This window comes from Triturus cristatus, chromosome 6 (assembly GCF_964204655.1).
Source record: "Triturus cristatus chromosome 6, aTriCri1.1, whole genome shotgun sequence".
Classification (NCBI taxonomy): domain Eukaryota; kingdom Metazoa; phylum Chordata; class Amphibia; order Caudata; family Salamandridae; genus Triturus; species Triturus cristatus.
Window position 1 is genome coordinate 1,804,721,797 of NC_140589.1, and position 18,424 is coordinate 1,804,740,220.

Here is an 18,424-nt window from a genome sequence, read left to right on the forward strand (position 1 = left end):
AACAAGTGCTAAGATCTGATTCCTACTGTGTTCGGGCCACATCACTGTGAGGGAAGGATGCTAGGCTTCAAGGAGCTCTTCTGGTTCGGGATGAGGTGGTACCTCTCAAGTTCCATCAAGGATAACAAAGGAGAAAGGCCACAGCTACAAGACTCTGCTTCTTTTAGGCTTCAGGGCACTTGGTCTCACTGAAAATCACTGCTCTCTATTTATTGCCAGAAGGTTCTTCAATTAGGACAGGCTCACTTGAGTGGCAGAGAAGATCTCAGGTATGGTAGACAACTCTTCAACTTTGCATGAGGTGAGTGATTCAAACATCTGCAGATTCAGAAAAGGTCTGATGCATTTCTTGCTTGAAGCAAGAGAATCCGAAAGGGAAAAACAATAATGACCATCACTAACAGAAAAAAAGAAGAATCATAAGTGAGCTAAGATAATACTCAAATCCCAGAACTGAATAAATGAAAAATAAAGATTAGATGGCACTTAATTTTAGCTTCAATTGATATCATTACCACTACTGCTAACAGTCCAAGAATTCCTTTGGGAACTCATTACATTTTCAGTTGAATGAATTCACAGAAAAGAAAAATAGCCCGTGCTGTTTAGCGGCTACTTCTCAGTACCGTTTTCTTTGTGGAATGTTACGTCATCCCAGGGGAAGGATCCCGGATACCCTACGTGTAAAAAAAAAAAGTATTTCATTAAATTGCCTTACCCTATTTGCAAAGGAATTAACCCTTACATCCCTTTAACAATGCAATGTCCCACAATGCAATGGGCTCAATTGAGCAGAGGTTTATTGTGTAGTCACTGCCTTAAATTTACACATTTGCAATTCATCCTGGTATTTACGTGATTTTAAGCAAGTTTCTAAATGTATCTCATAATAACAGCCCTCAGCTCTCCTACAAAGCCAAAGTTATACCGGCATACCAGCAGCATACCAGCAGCATACCAGCCGCATACCAGCAGCATGAGTGTGAAAACCCACAGAGTGCTTTGGGGTATAATGTGTCCAAGGCGTAAAGCAGGGCGAGAGGCTGCAGTGATTCTTCAGGACATCACAGTGGAAGAGGAGGAGGTGCATGTATGTCTGTATGTATATATATATGTCTGCCTGTCTGTATGTATGTATGTGACTCATAAAGCCCTAACCAAGCTACAGTGCAATGGAGCACTGCACACAATACAGGAGTGAATTCAACAGGGAAGGGGAAAGACACAAGGAGCACACAGAAGAAAGGTGAACAAGGCCATAGAGAAGAAGAGTTTGAATCCTGGAAGGAGTCTCTTGAAGATAAGAATACCTGGCTCCTCCTGCAGGTGAAGGAGGGTGGGGCTTGCTGGATATGGGCGGGGTTGGAGTTGCAGATGCCGATGCTTGGCGGAGAAGGTCTATCCTCCTTTCTCCTTGAGAGAAGTGTGGGGGGTGGGAGAGAAGGTACAAGGTGGTCATGGGGGGATGGGGCATCAGAGTGGGAATGGTAGTTCTCATATTGCAATTGGAGAGACCCGGATATGCATCATAGCAAAGAGCTGCCTGATCAGGCAGCGAGAAAGGGGGCCATCTGTTGAGGTATGATGCCCTTGCTTGGTATCTGCCAGGTCAGTGTTGTGTTACTCTTTACTCTCCCCCTGACTTCAAATGGTAGTATCACTGTTTGGGTGGAAAAACCTTATTTCTACACATTATTTCAGGGGAAGGGGAGCAACATGCTACATTCGAGTGGCAGCCGCTTCAGACGATGGGGTTGTGAAGAGGAAGCTACGAATAGACCTAACAGAGTACAAAATGGCGGCGATGGAACATTGCCTTCTTGCATTGTGTTCTCAGATGGGTCCTCAGGAGTGATGGCCAGGCAGGATGTGATGAGTGACCATTGTTTGGGTGATCATTGGTGTCTGACGGTGGGAGAGGTCGCTTGTATTGTGGAATCCATTGAGAGGTGGAGAGACAATAATTAAGGCTTCCTAGCTGGCCTTAGGGAGGACAGCTGAGTGGAGGCTAGCTGAGGGGGAGGGGGAGTGTACCCAAGAGAGGGACGTGGGAAAGAAGCACAGAGAGATTGGCTAGAGCAAAACAAGAGGGGCAAGTGTAAGCCTTGAAAGAGGGGCGGTTGAGCCACTTGGGCTGTCTGGCTTAGGGAGGCTGGAGCATATGCCTGGCTGGAGCGTGGCTGGAAGGTGAGAGAGGACCATAGAAGGTGTGGAAATGGGACTGTGACTCCTGAGTTTGGGGTCAGTTGGGGTCAAGGTCAGATTGGCAAGTTGGCAGGTTTTAAGTCTCTGGCTGGTTTGAGTAGAGTTTACTTCAGTGACGTAGGTTTGCAGTCTAAAATCCACCACTTTCTCCAGCGGTCACCCAAACAAAGTGAAAGACAACAGTTTAATGAGAGATGTGGGTGCAAATCAGTACATATTTAAATCAAGATAAGGGGAGATAGAAGGGGATGTGGTCCATTCACCTTCCGGCAAGTAGTTGATAATCAAAAATAGAATGGATCACTTGTACCTGTTTTCCAGGTTTGTGCGGTTTTTCATTTATTCCTTAAAAAACCCTCATTCACGTTTAAACGGTTCATAGGGCGGTATATCTTGATTCTCTGCCTAATTTTCTAAAAACGTGACAGCATCATCATTGGGTTTTCTTTTATGCTTCCTCCACCCGGAAGGGGACCACTGGATATTTACAGTAGTGATCAGAGATAAAAACAATTGTGAAGTGCTCGTGTTAAGTGAGAAAATATTAAAAAAGTAAATTCCTCATGCTGCCTGGACTGTGTTTTATTTTTGTCTGGAGCAAGGGAAAAGAATAAAAAGGGGGATGTGCAGACAGGGCGTATAATGAGTCCACTGCACAATCAGTCAGAGTGATTGGTCGACATGTTTCAGCCCTTAATTCGCCCCGAAGGGTCGGGGGGCTTTCGTCAGGACCTTAGGAACGTATAGTGGGTGGTGAAATAAAGGGATATTACCCCAAATCAAATTAGGAGTTCAAATGTCATTCTGTAGAGCTCCAAAGAAGGTGTTTACCTTAAGGTGCTTGTATTCAAGGCTTCGGTGATTAGGTACGGACGCGTATCTACTGCGGGATCTCGCAGGCTGCACGACTTGTGGTGACGCTGTCTTCCTGTTGCAAATCAGTACAGCCAGAGTTCCCCACAAAGTTAAATGAAGTGCAGAGACTGTACCAGCTCCACACTGCTTCATTTAGACAGTGGGTGTGAGTCGCACGGCAAAGAGGAGTTATACCTTCGATTAAAAATGTCTTTCTGGTCCACACAAGGGGTCATAGCGTTTCAATGTACAGCCACCTGTACCAATGAAGGTATGGAGTGTCGCTATGAGATGGGGCTCGCCTTAGGTTTCATACCGTCCATTATTGGTAGTAGTAGCTGACAGGCTATTGTCTACACAGGGTTATCACTAAATGTCATGGCAACTGAGGTACTGGGCGTAAGAAGACGCAGTTGTAGAAAGCCATCTGATGATGGTCTCTGGTGGCGTGAAGTGTGCCTTCCGCAGCGTTAGAATGTTTGGTAATAAAGTACATGCTAATGTTAAAAGTAAGCTTTGCTCAAATAAGTTTTGCACTTTAACAAAGGAGAAGAGCTGTGCTAGAGACTAAACATCTGCACTTCCACTGACCTCCTTCTGCAGCCACATTAGAAGAAATAATGTCTGCATGTCAAGGGCACTAACGGAGCATCTCCGGTGAGTGGGGTGGGGAGGTGAACAATACTATGGGGGTATACCACACGCTGCAACAAGGGTCACAGAGTGACGAGAACTACGGGCCAGATGTACGAATATGTAGTACATAATCCTGGTCGCAAACTGTGGCCAGCATTTTTGCAACCAGTAAAGTTATTTAAGAACTGAACTATGTACTAATAGGTTGGTTCTTAAAAACCCGACTAGTTGGGGGTTGCATTCAACCAACCTCTTGAAACTTAATAAGGTAGGTCACAAATTGAGACTCACTGCGGTCGGAGGCCATCACAAGGATGGTGGCCTGCTGGGGATTTTTTAAAGATAACAGGGCTGCATTTAAAAATAAATGTTTTTTAAATGTTTGTTTTAGAGTTTGCTGTGGTCCCGTGCACCACTGCCTCCTCTCCAACACTTTTTAAAAAACATTCAAAAGGGGACCATTCCTTTTCCAAATGAGTTACCACCCCAACTTAGAGGTTTGCACCCTTCCAATGGCTTACGACTGCTCTTTTGCCCCTCAACCATTGATACTCATGGGCAGGAATCAGTATTTGGAAAGGATGCCCACTGAAGAATAGCGGTTCCTTTTCTATTTCCAAACACGTTTTAGGACTCAGTAAAAAGCAACAGACTCCTAAATGGGATCAGTAGATTGCAACTCGGAGAGTTTGTGACTGAAAATATGCTTTGCACCTCTGGCCTCATTTCAGTAAGAGCTCTCAATATCTGGGCATAGGCCCCCACATTCCCTTCACCCCTCCCCCGAGTTCATTTCTCATTCTTGTTATGTCACAGTCCTGAAGCCTGAGTTACAAAAGGTAGTTAGAAATGTACTCCCATCAGGTTCCTCCTGCATTTAGAGTGCAGTTCAGAATACTGTGGACGCCCCTAACTGTCCCACGACTCTTTCTTACTCAGAAGCATTTAAATCACACATGTAAAAACTTACATGCTGTATATTTATGCGTGCCTAAATATAACACAAACGTGCACAAGCACTATAAACCTTTTTTTAGGCTTTCCCACCCATTTTTGTTGCATCCTCTCCATTTTCCTTTCCAGGGGCATTTTACTCCTGGTGTTGATTTCGGTGACTTTAGCAGCGTATCTAGGTTGTGTGATTTCCTGCAACAGTTTGTTAAAACCCCCAAACCGTGCGTGTAGGTGGCTGTTCGCCTATTTCTAAAGGTGTTTCCCCCAGGAGAACCCACAAACCTCCGCTGCCGCTGCGAGTAGTTTTGCTCCCACGTAAAATTACACCTTACTGCCATAAATGTAAATATTTGTATAAATGTTCATGTGAAGGCTCAAATCCACGTTTTGTGAATACTACAACTAAATGAATTTGCCCTTTCAAAAGCAGCTGTTCGTACACCTGAAGTATTCCCAGGGGCCGTATTACACACGGCTGCGCAGGCGCTAGTTTTCGCCAGAGTATCCGCCCGATCGCATTACAGAGGATTGGTCTGTGCGCTGTGATGTTGCACAGACTTTGAACTCTGGGGCATTTTTACAAGCCCCTTTCGCCACTTTTGCGTCACTTTTCCCATGTTAAAAGTGACGCAAAAGTGGCGCAAGCGGCTTGTAAATCGTGGCTTCTGTGTTTATGTGTGTTTGCGTCTGCGCGCATATTGTATTAGTGCACAGACGCAAATGCACGTAAACACAAACATACTCTGGCACACAGTGACAATTAGCGCCGGTGCAGCGGTGTGTAATACGGCCCCAGATGCGCATATAGGGGTAGATTTACAAGCCCTGTGCGCCACTTTTGCGCCACTTTTCCCATGTTAAAAGTGACGCAAAAGTGGCGCAAGGGGCTTGTAAATCTGCCCCATAGTTTTTTGAGTCAGTATCATTGTTAATTAAGAATAATTGGACACATGTATGCTATTTATAGATGACAGAGAGACAGAGCGACAGAGAGGAGCTGGGGGGTTATAGAGACATCCTCTGCCTATGTCTTGCTTTACCCCAATGGCAGCCACTGAGCCGGAGTTGTCAACCGTGAGGATATTTCTTTAAGAGCGCGTGGCAGTGTTGACACTTGCACGTGGGGGGGCTCCACTGGGGTGTGGCTACAGAATGAACACATATAACAGTGGGAAGCTATGAGGCAAAGGCATCTCTGGCTGTTTAGTTTCCTGCACAAATATCCAGAAATGGTGACATCATAAAAATAAATCAACTCCTATATTATTTTAAATGCTATAGTTAAAAAAAAGATTAGTATGTTTAAAGTTTAAAGCTTTATATATTGTGTTCGAAAATTAAAAGGGAAATTATTTTGACTAATTAAGGCATTTTACTAAATGTAATGGTGGAAATAATTTTACCACTTTTAACTCAAACTACAGTAGTTTGTGGAAAGGCACAGACATTTCCTCTTACTAATGGGGCTTCTCTTTCCATGCAGGGCTGTCCTTCTACACGCGAGTTCTTGAGGGCTGCGAGGATGAAGCCAGGTTCGACGAGGTAAGGAACCTTACAAATTACTTCTTGGATGACAGAGATTGGGTGGATCCCTCTGGATTCAGAAGGTCAAAAGAGCCTTTTGCTCTCCGTTAGTAAATTTGGAGTTGTTTAGGCCACATTACTTTTGAGTGGATTTTCAAGTCAAGGTACATGAACAGGGCACGCTGAGATTCCATGTTTATTGTACACACTGCAGACTGGATCACCTCGAGACACTGGTGGATTTAGGGTAGCGACGTAGTATTTGTAGGAGGAGCTAGATTAAAACGCTTCCAGATTGAGACACCCCTATACTTTTCCTGCTTTTGAGAACCACCGCTGCTACAATCCTCCAGTGAGTTGAGGTCAGAGCCAAATACATATTTGGAGCTGGACTGAATGGGAGGGCGTGCATACGTTTAGCAGATAAATAACTGCACATGGCCATGATGCATTGGAAGAAGAGAATGTTTGCTACTGAAACCTAAAATTGTGATTCAGCATGCATTGTGAAATATGAAACTGTGTGCTCCACAGTGCATTAGGAGATCAGAAAGCAAGGAAAGACGATTAAAGCCAACGAACACACCTCATACCCATTCATGCTAGGTTTTGTGGTCTTATTACAACTCAGGGTTTTGAATTCATTGATGGTAAGAGGTGCTTGAAGGAAAACCATAAAAGGTTTTGCCCCTCTGTGGCTTCATACACCAGCCACCAGTGGGCATATAACTACTCAGATGGGTGACAGGTGTGTTCATTCTCTTTGCATAGGTGATGCTTGGCCAACATCCATAGCCTGCCCACAGGTCTGACACTTATATTGCAATTTTGCACTGTAACTGAACACATTTTACACTGTTGCAGTGCAAATTTGTGTAGACATTTGAACCGACTGAGTGGTACTAAACAGCAATTGCATCAGGGGAACATTGCAAAATCAACAACTTGCCCCGGTTAGTTATTACAATCGGCACTGCCAAAGTGCCAGCACTGGTGGAATTTACTAAACCAGATTCTATCTACTTGACTCTTCTCTTGAGCAACACACTTACCTGAATATCCAAGAGTGTGATAATAAGTATTTATACGACTCTAACTGATGTGGATGGTTCTGGTGTGGGTAGTTATGGTGTTGGTGGTTCTGGTGTGGGTGGTTCTGGTGTTGGTGGTTCTGGTGTGGGTGGTTCTGTGTGGGTGGTTCTGGTGTGGTGGTTCTGATGTGGGTGGTTCTGGGTGGTTCTGGTGTGGGTGGTTCTGGGTGGTTGTGGTGTGGGTGGTTCTGGTGTGGGCGGTTCTGGTGTGGGTGGTTCTGATGTGGGTAGTTCTGGTGTGGGTGGTTCTGGTGTGGGTGGTTCTGGGAATGTCTTCACTTTTCGCCCATGTCTGCTTGTACTGTGCAGAAGTTACAATTCTTTCCCAACCAATGTTGTGGTCTGCAGACGACATGCGCACATCGTCATCCCAACACTGAACTATCAGATTAAAGTTGAGCGTCTGAGATGCACTGGCCTGACCTGGAATGATACGGGACATGCCTGCGAAGACTGGAATTGAATGAACCATACACTGTGTCATATCATGTAAACTGTAAGATGCACCCCCAAAAACATTGGGGTGTGTCCCCCTGGCACTGACTGTAGTCCTGGAAGAGGTTTAAAAAAACTTTATTGTTCATTTGGATTCTCCATAAAGCTTGAGGGTTTTGCTTTTTAATCCATTATATACATCTTACGCGTTTAGCGGCAAATATGTTTTACGTTCCCAATGCATTTCGGCGTTCATGCCTTCATCAGGGGAAATCTAGAAATGATAAGTATGGTAGTGAGTATAATATACGAGGACTTATTGCCACCCATGCATTGTGATATGGCAGGGAAAGTGAGATAAATGGTGAGAAGCGCTGTAAAAGAAGGGGGTGGAGGGAAATATTATGAATGGGTGGTGAATCGTTATTGTTGGGACAAGTGTCGATTACGAGTAATGGTAGTGGAGGTGTTTAGGGGGTGTCAATAATCTAAAGCTAATAACACCCATGTGAATTTAAATCGTAGTGGTATGATGCGTCTGGTGGAAGGTTAACCTTGGTTAAAACACGGTTCAGATGACAACAATTACATAGAATCCTGTGTCCTTAAACCCATTTCTTGTAAGATTATAGCCATAAAGGTTAACAAGTTGTTGCCACCGAAACCGAGCAAGTCAAAAGTTGGCGAAGTATAAGGGTTAGTTTAGTTGGGTTCACGCTTACCGGGTGTCAGTCGCATCGCCGTGTAAAGCCGGTGATACGCGGGAGGTGTGTCAGCAAGGGTTCGAACGCGGAAGTTGAAGTGTTGAAGGGAAATGTCACGTGGATGAGTTAGTTAAACATTAAAGAAAGACTACGACGTGAACATGGATGGGGTGAGGACAGATTAAAGCGGTGTTTAAGCTGCAGAGATAAATGCTAGAGTGTGTGAAAAAACGAGAATGGGTGAAATTATATGTCATAATCACAAAAATGGGTTGTATACACGTAGGAACAAGAACATCAAGTGAAGGAATTTGGTTAAACTACAATCAAAAGAATTATCAACAATTGCTTGCAGAATGAAAAATATAGTGATAAAGTAAAATAAAACTAATAAACAAATAAACGAATGACCACCAAATAATTGATTCATATGGACCATGAGGCTCTATGTGGTTCAAATGATTAAAGATAGCATGTAAATTCCGTGCGTTCGTTCATTCCGAACGGTTTCATGGAGTTCAAAAGATAAATCCAATAGTTCTCTCTTTGCAATAAAAAATTGTGATTGTCTCTCCCTTCTTTCTTGGCAATGATTTCGAGGATACAGAATTTTAATTGACTAACATTGTGCCCAGCTTCAACAAAATGTTGGGCGACTGATGACTTGATTTGTTTAGTTCTGATGTTGGATTTATGCTCATTTAGTCTGATTTTTATTTTCCTCTCCGTTTGTCCAACATAGATTTTGCCGCAAGGGCATTTGAGCACATAGATGACGTTAGAGGTGTCACATGTCGCAGTTGTTTTAATTTTGATTTTATGCCTTTTCATGGGGTGTGTGATGTGTTCACCTTTTATGATGTTGTTACAGTTGTTACAGTTTAGGCATGGAATAGTCCCCTTGAATGTGGGGTGTACGGATGATGGTTCTGTTTGTTTGAGTATTTCCCCAATGTTTTTATTTCTGGTGTAGGTATGTGGTTAAAATCCTGTTCCAATTTTAGTAATTGCCAATGTTTTTTGATGATACGTTTGTATGTGGCGCTCATGGTGGAGTATTTAGAAACTACTGTGATTTGATTCTCAACTGGTTTAGTTTGAATTGTAAGGAGTTCATTTCGACTTTTGGTGGTAGATCGCTCTTTTGCTTCTTGTAGTACCTGATCTGGGTAACCACGAGACCTGAATCTTTGTGTTAAGATGTCAAGTTGGTCGGTGACTTTATTGCGGCAAAATCTATGTTGGACAAACGGAGAGGAAAATAAAAATCAGACTAAATGAGCATAAATCCAACATCAGAACTAAACAAATCAAGTCATCAGTCGCCCAACATTTTGTTGAAGCTGGGCACAATGTTAGTCAATTAAAATTCTGTATCCTCGAAATCATTGCCAAGAAAGAAGGGAGAGACAATCACAATTTTTTATTGCAAAGAGAGAACTATTGGATTTATCTTTTGAACTCCATGAAACCGTTCGGAATGAACGAACGCACGGAATTTACATGCTATCTTTAATCATTTGAACCACATAGAGCCTCATGGTCCATATGAATCAATTATTTGGTGGTTATTCGTTTATTCGTTTATTAGTTTTATTTTACTTTATCACTATATTTTTCATTCTGCAAGCAATTGTTGATAATTCTTTTGATTGTAGTTCAACCAAATTCCTTCACTTGATGTTCTTGTTCCTACGTGTATACAACCCATTTTTGTGATTATGACATATAATTTCACCCATTCTCGTTTTTTCACACACTCTAGCGTTTATCTCTGCAGCTTAAACACCGCTTTAATCTGTCCTCACCCCATCCATGTTCACGTCGTAGTCTTTCTTTAATGTTTAACTAACTCATCCACGTGACATTTCCCTTCAACACTTCAACTTCCGCGTTCGAACTCTTGCTGACACACCTCCCGCGTATCACCGGCTTTACACGGCGATGCGACTGACACCCGGTAAGCGTGAACCCAACTAAACTAACCCTTATACTTCGCCAACTTTTAACTTTCTCGGTTTCGGTGGCAACAACTTGTTAACTTTTACGGCTATCATCTTACAAGAAATGGGTTTAAGGACACAGGATTCTATGTAATTGTCGTCAACTGAACTGTGTTTTAACCAAGGTTAACCTTCCACCAGACGCATCATACCACTATGATTTAAATTCACATGGGTGTTATTAGCTTTAGATTATTGACACCCCCTAAACACCTCCACTACCATTACTCGTAATCGACACTTGTCCCAACAATAACGATTCACCACCCATTCACAATATTTCCCTCCACCCCCTTCTTTTACCGCGCTTCTCACCATTTATCTCACTTTCCCTGCCATATCACAATGCATGGGTGGCAATAAGTCCTCGTATATTATACTCACTACCATACTTATCATTTCTAGATTTCCCCTGATGAAGGCATGAACGCCGAAATGCATTGGGAACGTAAAACATATTTGCCGCTAAACGCGTAAGATGTATATAATGGATTAAAAAGCAAAACCCTCAAGCTTTATGGAGAATCCAAATGAACAATAACGTTTTTTGAAACAAAAAACTTGCAACAACCTTCTTTTCAATTTTGGAAACCTCTTCCAGGACTACAGTCAGTGCCAGGGGGACACACCCCAATGTTTTTGGGGGTGCATCTGACAGTTCATATTTACACTCGTTTTCGGAGAGTGATACCCCGGAGCACGACACAACTGCTAAATTTTCCAATAGACTTTTAGGAAGTGCGCGCACTACATTCTTTTTCTAATATCATGTAAACTGTCACGTGTTGGTGGTGTTTGCATTTACCACCAGCAGGCTTTACCACAATCAAACTGATGCACAAAACTATTATAGCATTTTAGCACAATAACACTGGCTATAATTTATTTTAAAAAGTGTAGCCCTGGCAGAAGAGATATAAGTAATAAAAACACATCCCCAACTGAGGATAGAATTTTCTAAATTAAACAGGGAGAACCAGAAAGGAGAACTTTGTAATGCTGGAAAAAGTGTCTCTATGAGGCATGCTTGGCCCTCGGCCACAGGCCTTCAGTGGGGCTCCCAGCATTCCCCCTTCGAATCATGTGATGTCCCCCCAGAACTGTGGGAGCACAGCAACTCAAAGGTGAAATAGATGTGTGATGGAAACTGAGCTGTACAACTTCTAAAGTTTATATCACCGACCCTGCCGCCCCCTCACAGCAAATGAGTGTATTTCAGCAGCATCTCGACTTCCTGCTCTGAGTAGAGTCACTTCCGGGCAGCCTGTCACGAGCCTTACGGGAGAGCAGACAATAATGCATGCTTTGCTGTGGGAAGTTTAGTTTATAGGGCACACGATTATAATTGAATGTTGTTGTGGCAGTTGGCATAGCGGTCCCTATTCACAGCCCTTCCCTCCATGTACACGCATCACAGCAGCCAGCGGTTAGCCTCTTCCGGTCTGCTTCCTTAAGATAAGGCCCTGGGCCGGGCACTGGTGATGACAGGACACCCAATAACCTCAGGCTGGTGTGGACATACATTCACTTCCTGAGCTTCCGAACAGACGGCTTCCTGTCTGCAGCCGCCATTTTCAGAACCCTTAGCCTCACAGCAGGGAGAGAGAAAAACGTGTGCTTGTGTTAGTTAAGATTCTGGAAATATAAACGTAGCGAGGATGCTACGAATGACGGGAATACTTTAGTGAGCGTATTAGACCGGTTTTTTAATATCTGTGATATTACAGAGAAGCATCTACCCTATGGGAATTAGGGTATAGCACCCCAAAATTAGCAGCCCATTCCCAGCTACGAGTTGTCAAAGCCACTCGTTGAGAATCACTAACCGAATGCTTGTGATATCGATGCAAGTCACAGCTGTCTGTGCTGGAAGGGTAGCTCATTGAGGCGAAAGCTTGGCGCTGTAACATTGGGTGATCAGCAAGTCACAAGATCAAGGTCTATATAGAAACTAAGAGCTGAATATTAGGTGTACTCCTGCTCCCCTATTCATACTCCTGTAAATCGTATGTAGTGCAATCCACAGATAGAAATATGGTGAAAAGGTGCATTTGTTTGCTCTCCTTTTCCCCTTCACCTGAACATGGAAAACATTTCAATATGTGGAAAAACGTGCTCCCTTCTAACTGTTGCAGACATCGAGAGGAGGAATCATTGATCCAGCCTTCTTGTGGCACTAAAGTGAAGTGTGCAAACATATTGTGAAATGCTGCTGGAAATATCTGTGAACACCCACAAAGGTATGACACTGAGCATTCATCCCTAATCCTATATAGGTAAAAGGCCTGCATTCTGCAGGATTCTCTTAGTCATAGGTGGACTTTAGGGACTGTAAACGCCCAAAATCTTGAATGTGTGAATGAGATTTTGAGAATTGTCCTATGTGTATGTGTGTGTGTATAAATATACACACACACACACACACACCACACACACACATATGTATATATGTGTGTGTATTTTTAACAGAGTTTCCAGCACCTCCCTTATTCTTTCTTTTTTCTTTTGTAGCAGAATAACGAATTTCATTGCAGCTGTAATGCTGATACAGGAAGGAATTGTCTTAATAGATTGTGTCAATATAGAGTATTTTTGTATGCAATGACTTTTGCACTTAGTAGATAATATATATAGATATATATTTAAATAGTGTGGGGCAGATTTATGTGGGACTTGCGCCCCTTTTACGCTACCGTTGCGTCACTTTTGTGATGCAGCGGCGGCGTAAACCCTGCGCCACGTTGCGCCCAATTTACATCGTGACGCATCTATGGAGATGCGTCACGGTGTAAAGCCCTGCGCCACGTGAAACCTGCGTCAGGTTTCATGTGGGCGTTTTGACACAGGGGGGGCGTTCCGTCGCAGGAACGCCCCTGAAAAGTGACTCAGTGAAATCTATAAGATTTCACTGAGTCACTTTCCCAACGCTGATGCGTCAAAACCCTGCGCCTGCTTGAAGCAGGCGTAAGGCTTGACGCATCATGTTAGGGATAGGGTAGGTTGGAACAGTGCGGGAGTTGCGTCGCGCTTGCGACACAACTTCAGCACTGCGCCAACCTTACGCCGGCAGATGCGTCAAGTATCTGCTTGTCCTTGCGCCACGATGCACCGCATTGTAAATGCGGCGCATCTGCGGTGGCGCAAGGGGAAACTTGCGTGACGCATCTTCCCTGGCGCATCCATGCTGATTTGCAGGGATGCGCCAGGGAACATAAATCTGCCCCTGTATATATACACACATATATATGTGTGTGTGTGTACATACACTATTTAAATACATATCTATATATAATCTATTAGGTACAACAGTCATTGCATACAAAAATACACTATATTGGCACAATTTATTAAGACAATTCCTTCCTGGATCAGCATTACAACTACAATGAAATTTGTTATACTGCTAAAAAAGAAAAAAAGAAAGAAGAAGGGAGATGCTTGAAACTGTTAAAAATACGATACAATTGCTAAAGCTGGGCATAGCATGGAAAGCACACGGGACAAAGCAAGAAAATGTATGCAACTGATGCAGTGTTGAAAGAAAAAGTTCCCTCAGGGTAAGCAGTGGAAGGATACAACTCATGTAATCAGTACAACAGCTCCACTCATGGAAGGGACAAACACAAGAAGTGGAAGGAAAGCCATTGAATAACAATAACCAAATGAGACAGATAAGAAAACCAATCAATCATGAGGAATGGATTCAGTCAAAGCCCACTGCAAAAATTGGTATTGGAAACAATAGATTTTTCCGTAACAGGCAACTAATGTCGTCTGTAGGTGAAAGCAGTGGCAGTGCGTCCATTGGGGGCCTTGGGGCTTCGCCCCCCCCCCACCGTAGCTCCCGCCCGTAGCTCCCGCGGCATTTCTAAACTTAAGTAAACACTTAAGTTCAAAGACGCCGAGGGAGAACCAACTGACAATCATGTCAGTTAGCATGACGTTGGACCACCCACCCCCTTCAGAGTCTGAAGGGGGTGGGCGGTCCGGCGTCATGTTGACTGACATGATTGTCAGACCAGGGGCAACAGGCAGCGCAGCAGCACAAGTGCGCATGAGTGGGGATGGTGAGCGAATTTTCACCCGTGCCCAGTCATGCGCACTTGTGTTTGCACTGGCTTGCGCATGCCCATTAGGAGCCCCTCGGTCTCCTAATGGGCAGGCAGCGGGCGTAGCGTAAGCTGTGCCGTCAGCCAATCCTGGCGCTGCTGGCAGCGCCAGGATTGGCTGAGAGGGGTTGGCAGGCCCCTCCATTGCCGTTCGTGAAAGGCGCGCAGCCCAGGGGAGCAGAGGTCTGAGGGGTGGCGTGCCGTGGACCCGGGACCGGCTGTGAGGTAGGTTTTTCGTTTAATATTTCATATCCCCCCCGTGCGCGACTCCCCCCCCCCGCGAGCCGCGACTGGAGCTAGATTATCTGTTGTGATTTGCTGTACACGTCTTGTTCAGCTTGGCTGTGCTTTTTTTTTTTTTAGCTCATTTGCATGTATTTGTGTTTCAGAGTTATGGGGGAGAGGGGGTGCCTGCGTCATCCCAACACCCGCTACAATGCGGCGTGATTACCACTGTCTGCTTGACAAGAATGAATGGCCTTTGTAAGGGCCTTTATTACTATGCTAGTACGTTAACAGTACGAAGAGGTGTAAAGTACGACGGGCTCTAACACATAACATGGTATGCTAGTACGTTAACAGTAGGAAAGTGTAAAGTACGACGGGCTCTTAACACATAACATGGCATGCTAGTACGTTAACAGTACGAAGGTGTAAGTACGACGGGCTCTACCACATAACATGGCATGCTAGTATGTTACAGTAGGCAGGTGAAAAGTAGCAAGGGAACTCGCACATAACTGCATCGATCGCATGCTAGCACGTTATAGTATGCAGGCGTAAGGTACTACAAGCTCTAGCAAATAACAGCATGGTGTAAAGTACGTACCATGGGCTCTAACATATAATAAGTCTTGCTAGTATGTTACAGTATACAGGTGTAAAGTAGCAAGTAAACTCGCACATAACTGCATGCTAGTACGTTACTATATATACACAAGTGTAAAGTACCATCATGGGCTCTAGCACAAAAAAGCATGGCAGGCTAGTATGTTTCAGTATGCAAGTGTAAAGTACCACGCGCTCTAGAACATAATTGCATTGCATGCTAGTACATTACAGTATGCAGGCTTAAAGTACCACAAGCACTAGCACATGATTGCATGGCATGCTAAGGTGCCTGCGTGCCAGGTCTGTAAGGATGGGGGTCCCACTCAAAGCACACAGTCCTGTTGAGAAATACTGTTACTATCCTCAGAGGTAAATTTCCAATCTGTTTTGAAATGGTTAGTGGAGTCGCAGGTGCGACGTGAAAAGGTGAAGTGTCAGTCTATTCGGACTGCAAGCAACATGTGCAGATCTCGGTATGTCAGAGCCACACCAGTTTCAAGGGTTGCACTTTTCAAGCTGCCCGTGATTATGAAAAACCTCATGTTGCCGAATTTGTGTTTTACATGCATATATCAGAAACTGCATGCACACAGTTGGGTTGAGGTAGTTCAGAGAGTGGTCACATGCAGCCCCTGACTTGATTATTCTGGAAACTCACTGATTTATTGTATTTTATACACATTGCGTGAAAGCTGCATCTTGACTCAATTAAAGATGAGATTGAAAATGGTGAATATGGGAAATAATGTAAGCAGACACTTAGTACATGCCAGTGCTCATGTGTAAGGGATGGTTGCTGTCCCCTTGATCTAACATAATGCAAAGTTCGGCTTTCGCCATGTTTCTTAGTGCAGTCACTTCGCTTTAAAAAATGAAGCCCATCTCGGTCTCACTGTAACCATTTCAGAAATTAAACATAGCTTCTTGGAGTAGTAATATGGCACTTTTTTGTAGCTTTAATTTAAATACAATCAGGTTTACCCATCTATATGCAATGCTGAAGGGTTATGTCCTTTGTAATTAAATTAGCAGACTTCTGCTGTGTGCTGTATTTTTGCTCTGAATAATGAATAGTACCAGCTCTGAGAGTTTGGCACTGTGCATTGTCCTTACCTTGATATGTAGCGCATTGAATTAGCTTATTGAAGTCTTGCACAGAGATCCACTACTAACCTGTCTGAGCTATAGGTCTTTAGTCAAAGTTCTAACAAAAACAGTTGAGACTTGCTTTGGACAATGAAACTTGTTCTCTCTCTCTGTTTCATGTTATGGTAATTGGCAGTGTTAACCAGAGGAGACGTAAGCCATGCAAGCCATGTCTGAGTTTTGTTTTATGTAATGAGCGGTCACAAATGACGTGGATTTTCCCTTAACAGGCCATTGAACATCTCTGAGCCTCATTGACCAAACTTATCACACCATGTAAATCATGCAAAATTAAGAAGGGCTGCTTTTCCCTGTAGCGTTATATGTGCGCATATTGTCAGGTAAAGACTATATCTGTAGACGCAGTTTTAGAAGGGTTTGTGTTATTGTTTGTGTTTAAGGTTTTTAATGTATTCCGACTACAGTGAGATGTTCTGTTAGTAAGATGCCTAGGGTCTGACAGTGGGAAGCATTACCTGAGTGTCGAGGCTGAGACCTCAGGATGCAGGCGATAAGAAAGGCTTGAGAGCGGCCTGTGCTGTGTGCCACACATTATATTTTCGCCGGTGCAATGCTCATTGGTTTGTTGTGTGGAGTGCTGTTTGTGTGTTGTGATGCACAATGTTGTCTCCCAATAACAGTTTGCTATGTTTGCCAAACAAAGCAGTGTAATGTCCAAAAGACTATCAAACCCTGCCCAACTCAAACCATGCGCAGCCTTTTGTTTCGTACATTCAATTAGGGTACAACATTGTTCGCGCCTCACCACTTTCAAAATCCACCAGCCGCCACTGGGTGAAAGATAAAAGGCTACACTTTCAAATCAAGAACTGGAACAGACAGCGAAGTGTTGACATTACCTAGGTAAACTCTGCTCATTGGGGCCCATGTTTACTAAGGACATGCGTTGTCCTTGCTGGACACAAATAGTTCCACGGCAACGCAAGTCCTTATCTGGGATTTACTAAACCACGAAAACTCCCTTTGCATGGCTTTGCGTGGTTTAGTAAATTCAAAGAAACGCAAGGCAGCGCATGGTGCTATGAGCTGTCTGGCATTGCCTTGCGCCAGTCTGGCATTCCAAGGGTGGAGTATATATGTTCCCACGCATCCACCTGTGGATTTTGGCACATTCCTGTATTTTCAAAGACTTGTAAGCCTGGGATTGTGTCAAGATGGTGTGCCTTCTAGACCCAGGTGTAACGAAGAGAAATATTTTTATTTCTCCTTGTTTCTTCCCTTTTCTATGTGTGATGCATTCCTCACCAAATGCCTTTAAGGATTGCTTTTTGCAGAAATGCCCTTCCTGCACAATAACAATTCTGCATGTAGCAGACACCCTCTCACACCATGGTGCAAGGCAGCCTGCATTGGTGTTAGGCAGCCACAAGTGCGCCAGTGCGGGGAGAAAGCTGAACTGCCCCACATCTTAGTACATATGGGGCTTTTCTGCTCTCTTCCATTCAGGCAACGCGGGGCAGAAACCTGTCTTACTGCAGTCCGTTGCATGAATTGTAAGTAAACCTGTCCCCATAGACTGGACTGTTGTCATTTACTGCTCAGTTAGTTCCTCTGCAGCAGCAACAACAGAGCTCTTGAGTTCTCCTGATTCCATGCATGAGTAACGCAACTCTCCCAGGTATATATTTTGCACTCTTGTACCTATTTTATATTCTTTAAAACTTCACAATGGATCTTCAAGTGCGGAAATATGAAAGCTTTGGAACAAGGTACTGACTGGCCTCATATCATATTTTTGCTGTTCGGTATAGCCCTGATACAATTTGTAGCACTGCATTTTGTTTTGTCAGTTGTGTTTTATTACATGATTCATATGTTCTCACTTACGTATAGAAAACAAAGCTAAGGATAGAAACTTCAGTTCAGTGTAACAGCTGTTACAGATTGACGAACAACAAGAGGTCAGATAT

The 18,424-nt window shown here is 43.8% G+C and overlaps 1 protein-coding gene across 11 annotated transcripts in view; it reads left to right on the forward strand.

Annotated features, from left to right (window-relative positions):
* The window catches only part of OTOF (otoferlin), a 1,069,570-nt gene that overhangs the window by 169,941 nt on the left and 881,205 nt on the right, over positions 1–18,424 (forward strand). For all 11 annotated transcript variants that reach the window (XM_085613159.1, XM_085613153.1, XM_085613156.1 and 8 more), the window contains exon 2: positions 6,134–6,192. In XM_085613159.1, the coding sequence (XP_085469285.1) occupies positions 6,134–6,192 (59 nt within the window). The remainder of the gene's footprint in view (positions 1–6,133; positions 6,193–18,424) is intronic.